Raw genomic sequence first — 19,458 nt, forward strand, 5'->3', positions numbered from 1 at the left:
GTGTTCTTGCGGTCTATAATGTCAGAAACTTCAGCCAGGCATGATTTTGAAGAAGCATAGTTTACGGATAAAACGATAATTGAGAGATTTGAGGCTGCAATAGCTTGAGAAAGTGCTTTTGAAAGTAGCTCTCCTTTTTCCAGTTTTTCTTCATCGAAGAAGACATTCACTCCCATGTCTTTCAAAGCTTTAAGTAGATGACTGGTGAAGTTAAGACGCGTGTCTTCACCTCTGAAGCTCAAGAAAACTTGATGCTTGGTTTGACGAGAAGAAGAAGAAGCCATAAAGAAAGAGTATTCAAACAAAATAACCTAAGGATTTTGTGAAGAGAAAAATAAAAAGAGCAAAACATACTAAGGATGGTTTTCTTGGCTTGATTTCTTCAAGTATTCTACAATAGAAAAGTTTAACATGCCTGTAAGGCCCAAATCTGCCCGGGCCCAAAATAAAACCAAAAATAATAAAAGACAGTTGGCTCAAGTGGCCCAAATACAAAATTAACCCTAGCCTAGTCCAAAACCCTAGGGCGCCGCATGCTGCTGCCCCAGCCCAAGCCCCAGCACCGCACATGGCCTCCTCACGTGCCCTTCGCGCATCTGCACGCCACTATCACGCCCGTCTGACACCTGCAAAAAAATGAATGCAACAATAGAGAAGTGTACGAGCAACAGTAGCAGTAAATGGCAAAAGACAAAGAATAGAAACAGAGGGTCTTGTAATTTGGTTATAAAAAAACCACAGCATCTCTTTGTAATTTTTTACACGCATTAGAAATCAGAAAGCAGAATAGAAGTTTTAAAAAGGTTGATTATAATTTTTATTTGATTTCTCTTCGTTTTTTCGTTTTACTTATTTATTTACTTTGTTCATTTATTTTTTCACAAATCCATTTTAATAAAAAACATAAATAAAAAGGTGGTTTAAAGGAGGCGTACCTGAGGGTTGCACTCCTCCGTAGGGAGGCCCGAGGTAGCCACCTCTAATGAAAGGTGGCCGGAAGTCGAGGGGTCTCAAGCTAGTTCGGACATTTTCACTTATTTTTTAGAGTTTCGGCTTCAAAACGGACTTGGGTAGTTTACAGCGGTCACCACCGTCGCCGGCCATTACGGACAGATGGTGGCCCTTGTGGCCGAAGAAAAGGGGAAGGATAGAGAGAATTTCAAGTTTTTTTTTGAGGAAGAAGGAAAATGAATTTTTTTTGGAAAATGTTGATTTAAATAGCAACATTAAACGGCGTCGTTTTGAGCCAAGGTCACCAGTGGCAAAACGGCGTTGTTTTGCCTTAGGACCTGAAGACCCAACCCACATTCATGGGATCCGAGTTTTTTCTGATGTGAGGGGATATTTGCGCAATAGGCCCCTCCGCTTTTGTGTCATTTTCGACGCGGTCTTTGTTGCATTTTATGATTTTGGCCACAAAGTTTTGCTCCTATCTCAAATTGGTCCTTAGACCATGTACAGACCCTCCGTTAAAGCGCTGCGTTTTAGGACTGAGGAATATTTCCCAAGTGGTCCCCCGCACTTTGAGAGCGTCTTATTTTAGTCCCCTGTAACCTGTTTGTAAATTTGTAATTAAAGCCCCGATTTTTTTAATCCCATTTCAATTTCGTCCTCAGTCATTTAATTTATTTATTTATCAAAAAAATGTTCTTTTATCGTTATTTATTTTATTTTATTATTATTTATATTCTATTTGAAATTTGTTTCACATTAAATTTATCTAAATTTTTATATATTATTTATTATAACTTATATATGTATATCTTTCAAGATTTATGTGCGTAGATATTTTAAAGCTATTTTTTTATATTTTATTTATTTTTTAATTGTATTTGTTGTTGTCTAATTTTATTTATTTTTTATATATTCTGTTATTTGGATCGTTTATTATTTATTTTGAAGTATCTTTACAAATCATTCTTTTTGAGCTATAATTTTCTTTAAATTGATTTATATATTGTTTCGTTTTATTTGCTTTGATTATTAATACTTGTATTCGATGTATGGTGTAATTATTTTCATTACGTGTATTAATTCGTTTATTCGTATTTTCGTGCTATGGTAATTCATTCGTGTACCATGTTGTTTGAAAAATTGTTTCCCCATGTTGTAAATTGTTATTCCATTAACGTAATCCCTTTTTTCACACACTATTTCAAACATTACATTTATTTTTACCCAAACATACAAAAATAAAAATTTCAAAATAAGGCAATATTCTACGTTTTGGTGATTTGAGAAGTCGTACCCTAACTTACGGGGTTTCGATTTTCTCGCTAAACCTAAATAGCAAAGTACCCTTTTTAAAACTTCAAAATTAAAAGAAATTTCGTTATGAGGTAACATTTCGTGTTTTGGCAACCTGAGGAGCCGTACCCTAACTTACGGGGTTTCGATATTTCTCATTAAACCAAAATAGTGAAATTTCCTTCTAATTTTCAAAAATATAACATTTCAATAAAAATTAAAGGCAAGCTTATTCTCTATGATGCCAAATATCGTGTCCTAACTTACGGGATGTGATGTTTCGTTACTTTGAGACAAGTGGGTCTTCAACTATCCTTTCGATTTATTCAAGCATTTTTTAATATTAATAAATAGGATTTTGTCAAAAATAACCTAAGGATTTTGTGAAGAGAAAAATAAAAAGAGCAAAACATACTAAGGAAGATTTTCTTGGCTTAATTTCTTTAAGTATTCTTCAAAAGAAAAGTTTAACATACTAAGGAAGATTTTCTTAGCCTGATTTTCTTTAAGATTTTCTTGGCCTGATTTCTTTAAGTATTCTACAAAAGAAAAGTTTAACATACTAAGCTGGTTGAGAATCTTCATAATCATTGATGACACCAATGCTCCCTGAATCAGCTTCATCATAGTCATAGCAACAAGTTTTAACTTAAGTGAAGACAAATTCAATGAAGCATGCTTGGCTTGATAATGACAATTAAAATAGGGTAAAGTACCAAAAATAGGATCAATAAGGTGATAGCATCCTTTACAAATCCCAAGAAACATTCAGAGGAAGCTACAATGGGAATGGAAACTTTATGTTATACTTTTAATTGTAGAAAATACATCTTATATTCTGTATTGGATTGTAAAAAATAGTGATACAAGGACGCAAGAGAGGAAACAGAACAAAATCAAATCGTGACCAATCAAAAGATGAGTGCGTCGATAACAGAACAAGTTCCTACTGGAACTAGATAACTAGTATATTTTTCTCTTTATTCCTTGTTTTGTGGATTATATAACGAATATTGATGTACTATATTTTTCTCTTTATTCCTTGTTTTGTGGATTACTTAACGAATATTGATGTACGATAATGTTTTGGTATTGTTCATACCTCAAAATAAATATGAGATTGGACTTCTTCCCCCAAATATTTGGTTGATGTTGATCGGAAGGTGTTCGAAACTTGGAAAAACATGAGCGAGGAGGTATCGGTCGCTTGCTCCTCCCACTTTGTCGTAACTTTTCATTGGAAGTTTTCTGTTGTAATTTTGTATTGAGTATCGTCCCGAGTATTTGTTGAAAAGTCAAATAAAGGTAAGTGTTGAAAAGTCAAAAATGGGAGGTGCAAGTGGCACCGAAAGAAAAAAAGTGATAGGCAAGTTGTTTAAAGTTGAATAAGATAATTGCAATTTTGGTCCCTAATTTTTTAGGCCATTTGCAAGTTAGTCCCTGAACCTCAACTATAAATAGGCCTAACCATTTCTCATTTCAACCATCCCAACCAATCTTTCTCTTTTAGTTTTCTCTCTTCTCTCATTTGAGAATTCTTAAGGAATTCTATTTGTTTGTAATATCTTGAAGATAGTAAAGTTATCATCTGGTGTTAGTGCCCGAGGACGTAGGTATAATTTACCGAACCTCGTTAAAACTCTTGTGTTCTTTCTTATCCTATTTTTCTTTCAATATTTGAGGGTATAATAGTAGTATTTAATTGTGCTATTAAATTACTATAGAAGGGATATTCTGTCTAAGGAAAGACTTGGTATTTAAGAGATCCATGTGATCCACCTCTCTTCCCTGGGAATTGAATTTTGTGTGATTTTTTAGTACAATAATTTACACGCTTCCGACCCTATTGGAACAACAAGTGGTATCAAGAGCCGAAGGTTAATCGTAGTATGCTCTGTGGTTGCAGTTTAAACTGATCTTCCACATCAGAAAAGATTTCCTTAGGTATATTGAAAGATTATGGATAAAACGGTCGGTGTAGGAGCTTCAACATCGTCCATGTGGACAAGACCGACAATTGCAAATGCAAGATTGGCTGTGGAGATCTTTGATGGCACGGGCCATTTTGGTATGTGGCAAAGTGAGGTTCTAGATGCCCTTTTTTAGCAGGGTCTAGACATTGCCATTGATGAAGAGAAACCAGATGATGTACAGGAGAAAGATTGGAAGGCGATCAATCGGTTAGCATGTGGCACAATTCGATCATGCCTTTCTCGAGAGCAGAGGTATGCTTTTTCAAAGGAGACTTCTGCAAATAAGTTGTGGGTGGCACTTGAAGAAAAATTTTTGAAGAAAAACAGTCAAAATAAGCTCCACTTGAAGAAAAGACTGTTTCGCTTCACATACGTCCCAAGTACCACAATGAATGATCACATCACCAAATTTAATCAGTTAGTCACTGATTTACTGAATATGGATGAGACATTCAAAGATGAAGATTTGGCTTTGATGCTGTTGGGGTCACTTCCTGAGGAGTTTGAGTTCCTAGAAACTACTCTACTTCATGGCAGGAGTGATATATCTCTGAGCGAAGTCTGTGCGGCCTTATACAGTTATGAACAGAGAAAAAAGGACAAACAGAAAAACTGAATCAGAGATACAGAAGCTTTAGTAGTCCGAGGTCGTTCATACACTCGGAAGAAAACTCAAAAGGGGAGATCAAAGTCAAAGTCCAGACTCGGGAAAGATGAATGTGCTTTTTGTCATGAGAAAGGCCACTGGAAGAAAAATTGTCCAAAGCTGAATAATAAGGGAAAAGCTGCTGTAGATGCTTGTGTTGCTAAGCATGATACTAGTGACTCTGAACTATCACTGGTTGCATCATCATCGTCGTTCCATTCAGATGAGTGGATATTGGATTCGGGTTGTACCTATCATATGTCCCCTAACCGGGAGTGGTTCTCTGATTTAGTAGAACTAAATGGAGGAGTTGTTTATATGGGCAATGATAATGCCTGTAAAACTGTTGGGATAGGTTCAATCCAATTAAAGAATCAAGATGGATCAACCAGATTTCTGACTGATGTTCGGTACGTGCCCAGTTTGAAGAAAAATCTCATCTCATTGGGAGCCTTGGAATCCAATGGTTCAGTTGTTACTATGAGAGATGGGATTTTGAAAGTGACATCTGACGCACTTGTGATATTGAAGGGCATCAGGAAAAATAACTTGTATTACTACCAAGGTAGTACAGTTATTGGAGCAGTCACTGCAGCTTCCGGCAACAAAGAATTGGACTCAATACAGTTGTGGCATATGAAGTTGGGACATGCCATCGAAAAATCCTTGCAAATTCTGGCAAAGCAAGGATTGTTGAAAGGTGCAAAGGCTTGCAAATTAAAATTTTGCGAGCATTGTGTTCTGGGAAAGCAAAAGAGAGTGAAATTCGGTACTGCTATCCATAATACAAAAGGTATTTTGGAATATGTTCACTCAGATGTGTGGGGGCCTTCCAAGACACATTCATTGGGAGGAAAACACTACTTTGTTACTTTTGTTGATGACTTTTCCAGAAGAGTTTGGGTGTATACCATGAGAACTAAGGATGAAGTGCTTAGAGTTTTTCTTAAATGGAAAACTATGATCGAAAACCAGACTGGCAAGAAAATCAAGCGGCTTAGGACGGACAATGGAGGGGAATATAAAAGTGATCCGTTCTTCGATGTGTGCCAAGAGTATGGTATTGTTCGACACTTCACAGTTAGGGATACACCACAGCAGAATGGATTGGCAGAGCGTATGAATCGAACATTGCTGGAGAAAGTTCGATGTATGTTGTCCAATGCTGGGTTGGGCAAGCAATTTTGGGCTGAGGCTGTGACATACGCTGGCCATCTTGTTAATCGTTTGCCATCATCTGCATTAGAAAGAAAAACTCCTATGGAGGTATGGTCTGGAAAATCGGCTACAGATTATGATTCCTTACATGTGTTTGGAACCACTGCATATTACCATGTGAAGGAGTCAAAGTTAGATCTGAGGGCAAAGAAAGCTCTCTTTATGGGAATCACTTCTTGAGTGAAGGGATTTCGTCTTTGGTGTTTAAGCACAAAGAAAATGATCTGTAGCAGAGATGTTACCTTTGATGAATCTGCCACATTGAAAAAGGTAGCAGATAAAGATATTCAGACGAGCAATACTCCACAGCAGGTGGAGTGTACTCCAAAACAGGTGGAGTTTGAGCAGATATGGATTTGCCCAGTTAATAAGTCTAATTCTCCAGCCACAATGGAGGAATTAGATGTTGAAGAGGTTCTGACCCAAGAACCACTAAGTACACCAGAACCAGTTGCAGTTGCAAGGCCACGGAGAGAAATTCGTAAACTTGCTTGATTTACTGATATGGTGGCCTACGCCCTTCCCGTTGTTGATGATATTCCTATCACTTATCAAGAAGTAATGCAAAGCTTAGAAAGTGATAAATGGAAAAGCGCCATGGATGAAGAAATGCAGTCTCTCCGGAAGAATAATACTTGGGAGTTGGCGCAATTACCGAAAGGTAAAAGGGCAATCGGATGCAAGTGGGTATTCGCAAAGAAAGATGGATCTCCTAGCAAGAAGGATATTCGCTACAAGGCAAGAGTGGTAGCTAAAGGCTACGCTCAGAAGGAGGGAATTGACTACAATGATGTATTTTCCCCTGTTGTGAAGCATTCTTCCATTAAAATTTTGTTGGCCTTGGTAGCACAGTTGAATTTGGAGCTAGCTCAACTTGATGTTAAGACGGCTTTCTTGCATGGTAAGTTAGAAGAGGAGATCTATATGACTCAGCCAGAAGGATACACAGATGCTGGTGGTAGAAATTGGGTTTGTAAGCTTAACAAATCGCTATATGGATTGAAGCAATCCCCGAGGCAGTGGTACAAGCGATTTGATAGCTTTATGAGAAGGCAGAAGTACACAAGAAGCAAATATGACAATTGTGTATATTTGTAGAAGCTGCATGACGGATCTTTCATTTATCTACTCTTGTATGTTGATGATATGTTAATCGCTTCGAAGAGCCAAAATGAGATAGATAAGCTGAAGGCTCAGTTGAATCAAGAGTTCGAGATGAAAGATCTAGGTGAGGCCAAGAAGATTCTCGGCATGGAGATAAGTAGAGATAGACCGAGAGGCAAGCTCTGTTTAAATCAGAAGCAATATCTGAAAAAGGTATTACAATGTTTTGGTGTAAATGAAAACACAAAACATGTAAGTACCCCACTTGCTTCTCATTTGAAACTTAGTGCTCAATTATCTCCGAAGACTGAAGATGAAAGAGAATATATGGCGAAAGTCCTATATGCTAATGCAGTTGGGAGTTTGATGTATGCGATGGTGTGTACGAGGCCTGACATTTCACAAGCTGTTGGAGTTGTGAGCAAGTATATGCATGATCCTGGAAAAGGACATTGGCAAGCTGTGAAATGGATTCTACGGTATCTTCGAAAAACCGTAGATGTTGGTTTAATTTTTGAACAGGATGAAGCACTTGATCAGTTTGTAGTTGGATATGTTGATTCCGACTTTGCTGGTGATTTAGATAAACGTCGTTCAACTACGGGGTATCTGTTTACTCTTGCGAAAGCCCCAGTGAGTTGGAAGTCTACCTTACAGTCTACAGTAGCTGTGTCTACTACAGAGGCAGAATATATGGCAGTTACAGAAGCTGTTAAGGAGGCTATTTGGCTTAATGGATTGTTGAAAGACTTAGGAGTTGTTCAAAGTCACATAAGTTTATATTGTGACAGTCAGAGCGCTATTCATTTAGCGAAAAAATCAAGTCTATCATTCAAGAACCAAGCATATCGACCTAAGATATCACTTTGTGCGGGAAGTCTTTGAAAAAGGAAAAATTCTACTTCAGAAGATTCCGACAGCAGATAATCCCGCAGATATGATGACTAAGGTGGTAACAACAATCAAGTTTAATCATTGTTTGAACTTGATTAACATCCTGAAAATTTGAGCACCTTCAGGTGTATGGCGCTCGAGAGCGCATTTGGAGGCACTACAAAAGATAGCTTTATCGAATTTGGGGAGTTGAAGGAAGTATGTGAAGATGTGATTATCCTAATCAAATCTTCAAGGTGGAGATTGTTGAAAAGTCAAATAAAGGTAAGTGTTGAAAAGTCAAAAATGGGAGGTGCAAGTGGCACCGAAAGAAAAAAAGTGATAGGCAAGTTGTTTAAAGTTGAATGGGATAATTGCAATTTTGGTCCCTAATTTTTTAGGCCATTTGCAAGTTAGTCCCTGAACCTCAACTATAAATAGGCCTAACCATTTCTCATTTCAACCATCCCAACCAATCTTTCTCTCTTAGTTTTCTCTCTTCTCTCATTTGAGAATTCTTAAGGAATTCTATTTGTTTGTAATTTGAAGATAGTAAAGTTATCATCTGGTGTTAGTGCCCGAGGACGTAGGTATAATTTACCGAACCTCGTTAAAACTCTTGTGTTCTTTCTTGTCCTATTTTTCTTTCAATATTTGAGGGTATAATAGTAGTATTTAATTGTGCTATTAAATTACTATAGAAGGGATATTCTGTCTAAGGAAAGACTTGGTATTTAAGAGATCCATGTGATCCACCTCTCTTCCCTGGGAATTGAACTTTGTGTGATTTTTTAGTACAATAATTTACACGCTTCCGACCCTATTGGAACAACAGTATTTTCTTTCCTGGGAGAGGAAACCATATGTTACTCAAGCTGGAAAGTTGAACTCAGCCTACATGAAGGATATGACTGAAGCGGAGAAAAATATTATACAGGTAACTGGGATTCAGAGTTTATGAATGCTAATTTCGTATAATTTAAACTTTCTAGAGCGACCTAAATATGTTGTTGGTGTAATTGGTGAAATTGTTTGTTGTGCTTTCATAGCAATGCTGATACATTCTGAATATTTGATCATGGAACTTGTTCCGTAGATTCTTAATTCAGAACTATGAAGAGGGGCATACTAAGGCATACTAAAGATGCATGATTTTGAACTCATGATCCTCTCATCTTTACGTAATCTATGTTGCCACTCGGTTTTCCCCCTATCGTTGTCAAGTATTGTCATCACAATTGCTTTTCAATGATTTTTTTAGTAAGAATTAGTATCTTTTCTTTGTTTTGTCCACAAAAGTAAGAATGATATATGATAGCTGTGATTTATCTGACAATTAGCTTCTCTAAATCTTTCACCCTAATCAATTGTCAAAAATTTGCTGTTCTAGTGCTTATTGGCTTCTCGTTTTTAACTTGAAATTTAGCTTATCTATGGTTCAAACATCAAAATGGAACAAAGTTTTGCATCATATTCGAAGTTATTAATGAGTTGTTTTCTTTAGGTGGATGATGAGGCTGATTCAGCAATGGTTGGGAAATTTGATGAGGTTTGTATATATGTTTGGAGCACAAAAAACATAGCAAATATAGATAAATTTACGTATTGTATATCTACTTGTGCTTAAACTAAGTCATTCCCCTGCCAGTTGAGGCTCTGAAACCTTTGAGCACTGAAGTTCGAGTTTCACTATGTAAATCATGTGTTGGTTCTCCCCCAGATTTATTTTGTTTACTTAGGTAGAGTTGAGTTAGCTTCAGTGAATGTAACGATTGATTATGTTAGCTCCCCCCTCTTTTGCCACCTCTTATTCGTTGAATTTACAGTTCTATGAAGATTATGGGTACTATGAAACATCTGATGATGATGGTGAACCATACCACTCTGGAGGATTCAAGAGCTTAAACACAACTGAACAGTAATCGAAGTCTTCCCCACATTTCAGTTCAATTACCTAACTTAACCGCAATCATATATTGTGCACAAGACCGATAAGTTATGGCTTTCATGAAGCAGGGAAACTGCTATCGAGGGCGGAACTTGAAGATGTTCTGGTTTTTGTTTCATGTCAATGGACCTTATCCAACTGGCAATGGTGGAAAAAAAAAGTTTGCCATTTTGATTCATTTGTTAAGGCAAATCATTTGGCTATTGTAAAGTAGTTATAGGGGTTTTAGCCTTCGAAGCAGATTGGTATTTGTTTTGCTATTTGGCAGTGGCAGTGGCAGTGGCAATGGCAATGGGGGTTCCACAGGTGAGTGGCAAGGGCTATAGAGGAAGCATCATTTTGTCTATATTTTTTTAGTTTTATGGAATTTGGTTGATGGAATAGGTGATATGTTGGGTTGGATAAAATAATCTATATTTTATTGAAGTTATGTTTGTTTTTATCTGTTAGAAAATTGAAGAATGATATTAGAAAATATTTAGTCAAATAATTTGTATTAATAATAGTTAATTATGCCTTTGTGGCTAAGCTCATGGAAATCATTTAAAAATAAAATCTAATAAATAATTAAACATATGATTTAAAATTAATAATAATAACAAAGTAATATGTACGAAATTTAAATAGGTAAATACATTTGATTAAGCTTTATGTTCCGTTCTAAATTTGGTTTCTTAATACTTCTTCTGAATAAGTTGGTGTCGAGTTGATTCATGATACCAATTTAGTCACATGGTTAAATAACTATATAGATACAAAAGTTAAATATTTAAGATGATTGATGCCTTCTGAACATAACACCATTTAAATTTATATAAATGTATGAAAATACGAAAAATACTCAATAACAATATTTATTAATAATTTAAATTTTGATTTTTTTTAGTTTTCTTTTATTCAATTGGTGTCAAGTTAAATCGTGACGCTGATTCAGTTACAATATATAGAATATGACGTGAGTGACAGACCAATTTTATTTAAAATTTTAATATAAAATAACAATAAAGGTTTGATTGAAACGGAAAAATTAAAGATTTAAGTTGCTTGATGTCTTATGTAAAGGTTTAAATCGCATCATTTGCTTATTTCCTTAAGTTTAAGTTGTTCCTTATAACTTTTATAAAAATGTGTGAAAATACAAAAACACCCTATGATAATGTTTATTAATTGTTTAAAATTTGAGTTTTTAGTACTTCTCTAATTAAATTAGTGTCGAGTTGATTCGTAACATCAACTCAATCACACTTAAATTAAAGTTTCCATACATAGAACACCAGGTGGGTGAGAGTGATAGACGAGATTTATGAAAAAAATTCATGTAAAATAACAATGAAGTTTCGGTTAAAATAATAAATTTAATTTGTAATATTTATAATGATAAATTTACACAGAATACTTGCCATTTGCATATTTTTTATAAGTTTATTTTATTTTTTAAAATAAAGTTTATATAAAGGTATGAAATGCAAAACTACCTTATAATAATATTTATTAATCGTTAAAATTTTGATTTTTTTAATACTTTGTCTAATCGAGTTGGTGTCGAGTTAGTCAATGATATAATTTAGACATATAATTAGACAACAGTGTAAAAGTGTAGATACATAGATCACAATGCGCGTGATAAGCAAATTTTATGTAAAAAAAAACTCATATAAATATTATATTAATAGATGAGAACATCTGTATTTAATAATTAGACAACAGTGTAAAAATGTAGACACATAGATTACAATGGGCGTGATAAGCAAATTTTATGTAAAAAAACTCATATAAATATTATATTAATAGATGAGAACATCAGTATTTAAAAAAAAAATCCAGAAAGCTGATTGCATACCAAGGCTTGGAACATGGCAATCATGGTACACAAAAAAGCCAAAAAAAATTTAGCAATAAGATTTCATAAAGATATAAATTGTTTACAACAGTAAATTAACACAAGAAAATAAAAATAAAACAAAGTAGAAAACTAACCCCCACCCCCAATTTGCCGTCCACAGTAGTTGTGACCTTATTATATAATCTTCAATCCTTAATAATCTATACTATATATATAGAACACAGACACTTAAAACATGCAATAAGCAAACCATGATAATGACCCAAATTTTATGTGAAAATATTAAACCAAGCAAGCATCATAAGCAACAATCCCATCCATGATCTTGGCCACACTATCTTTGGACTCCTTTAACACCTTGATGCTGTTTTTAAGCTTCTCACGCTTTGCAACAATGGCAGGAGATTCCACCAGCATCATCTTTATCCCATGTCCATCTGGTCCCATCAGCTCCTTCACAATCTCATCAATGTCATTGTGTACAAGATTATGAACATGGTATCGTAAATGCAATGCCATGGAATCAACCAATCTCACCTTAAATACCTTCCAATAAGCAACCATTCTCATCTTCAGGTCGAAAGCTTGTTGCAGGATCGAAACATCCGAGTGTTTTCTAAGATGTTCGATTTGGATTTCCCCTAAACCTTGGAGATCCACACTGCAAGGCAGCGGCCACATGTTTGTTCCAGATATTTGGTTTATGAAATGGTCTTGTTGCTTCATGAGCTTATTCCACTCCATCATGTAATCAGGGTTACATGTATAGCCTGTTAGCTTCTCCATTTCTACAATCTCTTTCACCCTATTGATTGATTGCTCCCTCAGCTTTTGAACAAGGTCGTGAGCAGCTCCTTTCGCGGATACCTTGAGGTGATAATACATTTCCGAGTGGCGCGTCAAAACAGACATCACCACATCGTCTATGTAATCCCAATACTTTTCGCTGAGTTTGATAGGGAGATACGATATCCTCTCGACTTTTCTCCGTAAGATACGAAGGAATGCTTCACAGGGAAGGAAGTTCGGTAGTTCGATCCCCCTAGCATCTTCCAAACCCTTGATCTCTTCTGTTAAAAAGTCTTTTGATAGATTACTTTCCTCGCAGTTGTGAAGCTCATCGGAGAACCGGTTCAGCATTTCAACAAACCGAGCAGTCCCGTGCTTCGTGTTGTCCTCGGGGTATTCATCAAATTCCCCCCTCCAAAGAAGTTTCTTCAGGGATTCTTTAGCTGCTTGAATGATCCTCATCATAGCTTGAGTGGCATCAGCAATAGAAGTTAAGGCCTTTGGCATTTTCTCTAGCTCTGAAACATTTGCATCCAGCTTTGCACTAATGTTTTTAACAATCTCTGGCAAGCACTTTGCAATCGCATTAGCTTGAATTCGGACAAGATTTTGAGCCAAAACATGAACCCCCACAATTGATTTATCAATACGTGACAAATGTGCATTAGTTTCGAACAATCTAGCCTCTTCCTTCCTTGCTTCTTCATAGGATTCATCACCAATCCGATTCCGAACACAAACATAACCAAGTCCTATATTCACATCATCTGCAGTAACCTTGTCAACAAGCCCTTCGGGGGCCCTATCTACTTTAGTAACCACGGCAAGAGTTCTCTCACCATTCTTGTCCACTTGTTGCGACATCCTAATGGATTCACAAGTTGAAAAATCAACCGTAGCCGACAGAACATTAAGGATAATGCTTTCCTTTGGTGTTATGTACTGCATGATGATGTCCCGGATCTGCTCATATATGTTGTCGGGCTGACCATGGACAGGAACTCTGGTAATTCCAGGAAGATCAACCATGGTAAGATCAGGAACCCCATCTTTTCTCACCACCAAAGTCAAAGGGATGTCAGATATGCTCTTACCCGGGCCTGCAACCTCATCCGTTGCAATGTTTATGGCTGTTGCAATCTGGGGTTCCTCCACTGGGACCGTTTTGCCATTGTACTCCAAGTAGAGCTCTGGCCTTGGACTTGCATGGTTCTGCAACCTGATTATGAGAGGTACCCTGGTGCAAATGCCCTGGCTACGAGGAAGGTTAACACCAGCCAAGGATTCAAGAACACTAGACTTGCCTGATGACTGGTCTCCAACCACAACAATTGTGGGGAGCTGTATGCCTTCTTTCATCACCATGAGCAGCCTGAGCCTGTCGATGACGTCAAGCAAAGGTCGGATTTTGTCATTGTATGATGAAATAATTGGGGCTTGAACTGCTGCTGCTCCCACCACCTTAGGTTCTTCCATAGAAGGAGTTGCTGGTTGAGAATCTTCATAATCATTGATGACACCAATGGTCCCTGAATCAGCTTCATCATAGCTTCCCATTTTCTAGAAGTCGAGACAGGACGGGAATTGGCCAAACTTGATGTTTTAGATGGTTTTTTTTGTTGGAAGTTGGAAAGCAATAAACTTGAACTAAAGTGAAGACAAATTCAATGAAGCATGTTTGGCTTTATAATGAAAATTAAAATAGGGTAAAGCACCAAAAATAGGAACAATAAAGCGATATCATCCGATACGATTACATCTGGAAGTTTTTCTTTTAGCTCAGCAATAGCTTGTTGAAGAAGTTGATTATGATAGATTTAAAAATTATTCAACTCCTTTAAAATTATATAATTTAATTTTGGCCTAAAAAAAAAAAAGTCTTGACTTCGTCCCTTTCGTATACCGACTCTAAGACAAAAAAAATCATTTTATTAATTAAGCTTTTTTGTTTATTAATAATTTGTTTTTTTCAAATTCATTAAATACAATTAAAAATATTTGAAAGAAAAATCTAGTCGTAGATCAGATAATTAAAATAATATCTAGCAGAGAGGTCGATGTTCGAGTATTTGTTAAAATTCTTAGGTAACTAGAGGTAATAATTTATTTGATCATTTATTTTTAATAGAGTGAGGAAACTCAATTATCTCTATTTTTAATAGAGCGATTTTTGTTTTTACATGAAGAATTTCGTGGAATTTTGTATCGTGGAAAATGGAAATCAATGGAAAAGGACGATAAGGCTGGGTTTGTCTGTCGTACGGCCTGCCTTTGTCTGAAACTTGCTTACGAAGGAGTTAGTGGGGTTATCCGCTGTGCTCAATCTTAAAAAACAATATTTAACACCTGCATTTTCCACTTATCTCAGTGATAATGCGATAATTGGAAAATTTTACAAATTTACAAAAAAAAAATATAAATAAAATTATAAAAAGTATACATAATTTTGAAAATAAATGATCATTGGCTTCATTTTGATATTTTAACCTTTAATCATTTTATTTTATATAAAAAAATTAAACTGATAAAAAATTGATTTCAAATTATTTTTATTTTTATTTTTCAATTTTTAGTGTAAATATTGATTTTTGTGTAATTTTTTGTACTTCAATTGTTAAAGTATGTAGTTTGATACATAATTATTGTTGTTAATTTATGATTGCTATGAATGGGATGCATTGGGTTTGAAATATTTTAAGTAAATTATCAAATTTTATAACATTAGTTAAAATTAAAAGAATATATATTTACTCTCTTTTTTTTCTTTGGATCTTGCTTTGTGGATTAGATAACAAATATTGGTGTTTGATTATGTTTGATAATATCTACTTTTTTTTATACAATTTCTAGAAGTACTTGTAGCCCCTCTTAAGCCATAAGTAGAAGGTTAATATGCTTCAGCGCACAAAAACTTACATGTCTTCCTGCATTGGCAATTGAGTTTGTAATAGCCAATTTTTGCCCGACCCACTAAGAAAACAAACAATAAAACAAACAAAAAAATAAAGTCCCAAAATTACAACAAACAAAACCAGGCCTAAAATTAAACAAACCCAACAGGCCCAAAAATTTTAAAAAAAAACTTAGCCCAAACAGCATTAACATTTGCAGCAGAAAGGAGCAAACCCTAGCCCCCAAGCCTCCAGCGCCGCAAGAACCAAGCTCCCTCACGCACACCACCACCGCTGCTAGCCAATCGTTGGCCTTCCACGCGCGTCAGACCTCTTGCAAAGAGAAATCAATGCAAGACGGTAGAAACAATAACAAAACGACAAAAAAATATAACTTATGAGTCTTGTAACTTGGCTATAAAAGCCGAAGTATCCTCTTTGTAACTTTTTTACACACACTAGAAATCAAAAGCCGAATAGAAATCTTAAAAGGTTGACCCTTTACTATTTCTACTACGTTTTCTTGTTTTTCTTTTCTTTTCTTTATCTATTTTCTTTTATTTTATTTTTTACAAATCCATTTTAAATAATTATAATAAAAATCAAAATAAAGAAAAGGAAAGGAAAACCTTACCTGGAACCGCCGCGTGGCCCTGTTGACGGAGGTCCCTTTGCCGTCGTCGGAGTCGAGCTAAAAGGGGTGGTTAGATTCCTCCTTTTTCTTTCGGCCTCTCATCACCGGTACCGTCCACCGGACTTAAAAGGGGGTTAAAAGCCCCGTCTTTCGCCACTGCCCGTCGACCATGGCGGCGGCGCTCTCTGCTAATCAGAGAAAGTGAGGGGAGAGTAGAGAAAATGAGAGTTTTAGGGTTTTTTTTAAGTTTAAAAAAAAATTGATTTTATAAGACATTGAAAAGGCGTCGTTTCAGCAGGCCTCCCCAGGCGCCAAAACAGTGTCGTTTTGGGGAGGCCAACCTGTGACCCGACCTGCAGCCCACAGGATCCGAGTGTTTTTGCAGTGAATGGGAAAATTGTGCGCGAGGTCCCTCCATCTTGTGCCTGAAGTGCAATTTGACTCTTTTTATTTTTTTTGATTTGGGCCGCGAATTTTGTGTCTATTTCAATCTACCCTTTTGGCCATATGCGGTCTTTTGCATTGAAACGCTGCGCTCTAGGACTGGGGCATATTGCACGATCAGTCCTCCAGCCTTTAAGCGCATTCAATTTCAGCCCCCATAGCAACCTGTTTTATTTATTTGCAATTTATACCCGAATTTCGTTTCAATTTCAATTCGATCCTTAGTCATTTAGTTATTTATTTTTTAAAATAAAAGGGGGCTGTTTTATTTGATTTTTTTTTTACTTATTTAGTAGATTTCAACCCTTTTTAAGTCAGATTTATATTAGTTTATTTATTTACTTGCTTCTTATTTTCCTTTTAGGTTGGCTTGTTATTTTACTTTTTGCCCTTCTTCTTCTTCTTCTTCTTCTTCTTCTTCTTCTTCTTCTTCTTCTTATTATTATTATTATTATTATTATTATTATTATTATTATTATTGTTGTTGTTGTTGTGGTTATTATTATTATTATTATTATTATTATTGTTGTTGTTGTGGTTATTATTATTATTATTATTATTATTATTATTATTATTATTATTATTACTACTGGCACCATTCTCATTATTGTTTATGCTTGTTAACTTTATGATTCGTTAACATTAGTGTTAGGTATGTTACATTTTATTATGAACATTACGTCATGGTTATTTAAAATGAATGTTGTACTATCATATTTAGCCATGTATAACTCCTTTTACGTATTAAACAATTTCTATAAAAAATAATAAATTAAACGTACATTTTTATCCAATTCAAAAATTTCAAAATAAGGTAATATTTAGCGTTTGAAAATTTGAGAAAACGTGCCCTAACGTGCTGGGTTTCGATTTTTCGTTCGACCAAATCACTAAATATTCTCTTAAATTTTCAAAGTACAGGTTTTGGGAACTATAAGGTAATCTTGGTTTCGAGGATTAAAATATTGTATCCTAACGTGTTGGATGTAATATTCCTTCAAAACAAGAGAATTCTAAATTTCAACCCTTGTTATTCGAGTTTTATTTTTGGATCGTATTTTAAAAAAAAACTCCTCAAAGTTTTCAATCTTCGACATTTAGACATCTATTAATTGATTAGGTACCAATTTTTGGGCGCATTGAGGGTGCTAACCCTTCCTCCTGCGTAATCGACTCCCGGACCCGATTTCTTAAAATATCGTAAACCAAAATCATTGTTTTGATAAAATCGAATTTTTTTGTTAAAACAACTATTACGAGGTGATCCGATCACATCTAAACAAAAAGGACCGGTGGCGACTCCATTTTCGTTTTCACAATTTAAATCGACCCTATTTTCAAAAAAATAGTTTCGACAATGTTTGTTTTTATCTGTTAGAAAATTCTATTAATATATTGAAGAATGATATTACAGAATATTTAGTAAAATAATTTGTATTAATAATAGTTAATTATGCCTTTGTGGCTAAGCTCATGGAAATCATTTAAAAATAAAATCTAATAAATAATTAAACATATGATTTAAAATTAATAATAATAACAAAGTAATATGTATGGAATTTAAATAGCTAAATACATTTGATTAAGATTTATGTTTTGTTCTAAATTTGGTTTCTTAATACTTCTTCTGAATAAGTTGGTATTGAGTTGATTCATGATACCAATTTAGTCGCATGGTTAAATAACTATATAGGTAAAAAGTTAAATATTTAAGATGATCGATGCCTTGTGAAAATAACACCATTTAAATTTATATAAATGCATGAAAATTACAAAAAATACTCAATAACAATATTTATTAATAATTTAAATTTTGATTTTTTTAGTTTTCTTTTATTCAATTGGTGTCAAGTTAAATCGTGACACTAACTCAGTCAGTCACACACTTAAAAAATAATATAAATACATAGAATATGACGTGAGTGGTAGACCAATTTTATGTAAAATTTTAATATAAAATAACAATAAAGGTTTGATTGAAACGGAAAAATTAAATATTTAAGTTGCTTGATGTCTTATGCAAAGGTTTAAATCGCATCATTTGCTTATTTTCCTAAGTTTAAGTTGTTCCTTATAACTTTTATAAAAATGTGTGAAAATACAAAAACACCCTATGATAATGTTTATTAATTGTTTAAAATTTGAGTTTTTAGTACTTTCTCTAATTAAATTAGTGTCGAGTTGATTCGTAACATCAACTCAATCACACTTAAATTAAAGTTTAGATGCATAGAACACCAGGTGAGTGAGAGTGATAGACGTGATTTATGAAAAAAATTCATGTAAAATAACAATAAAGTTTTGGTTAAAATAATAAATTTAATTTGTAATATTTAAAATGATAAATTTACACATAGAATACTTGCCATTTGCATATTTTTCATAAGTTTATTTTATTTTTTAAAATAAATTTTATATAAAGGTATGAAATGCAAAAGCACCTTCTAATAACATTTATTAATCGTTAAAATTTTGATTTTTTAAGTACTTTGCCTAATCGAGTTGGTGTCGAGTTAGTCCATGATATAACTGATATGAGCCAAGGAGGTGACACTCAAGGGGTTATTTTTCCTTGTGGTCCAATCACTCGAAGCAGGGCACGACAATTAAAATAAAAAATGAATGCTTTTGTCCAAGACTTTGTTGCTACAAATTTAAGTCTTCATGTTCGTGAGTTGACAAATACGGGAATGCAATTCACTGGACCAATCTTGGAATAGTGAAAGCCCATAAATTGGTGGATTAATCTTTTATGTATCTTATTATTATTATTTAACTAAAACTTATGATATTTTACATGAGCATTTTTATTGGCCTAACATGCGAAAACTTGTTGAGAAAATTTGCT

At 34.7% G+C, this 19,458-nt stretch overlaps 1 protein-coding gene across 1 annotated transcript; it reads right to left on the reverse strand.

Annotated features, from left to right (window-relative positions):
- Positions 1–11,897: 11,897 nt before the first annotated feature.
- On the reverse strand, positions 11,898–14,461 carry LOC121225503 (dynamin-related protein 4C). The gene is made up of 2 exons (XM_041109825.1): positions 12,390–14,461; positions 11,898–12,305 (listed from the first exon to the last, which is right to left on the reverse strand). The coding sequence occupies exons 1-2, from the start codon at positions 14,196–14,198 to the stop codon at positions 12,135–12,137; spliced, it is 1,980 nt and encodes a 659-aa protein (XP_040965759.1). The 5' UTR covers positions 14,199–14,461; the 3' UTR covers positions 11,898–12,134.
- Positions 14,462–19,458: the final 4,997 nt, after the last annotated feature.

The sequence above is a fragment of the Gossypium hirsutum genome, chromosome D13 (genome assembly GCF_007990345.1).
Source record: "Gossypium hirsutum isolate 1008001.06 chromosome D13, Gossypium_hirsutum_v2.1, whole genome shotgun sequence".
NCBI classification, from domain to species: domain Eukaryota; kingdom Viridiplantae; phylum Streptophyta; class Magnoliopsida; order Malvales; family Malvaceae; genus Gossypium; species Gossypium hirsutum.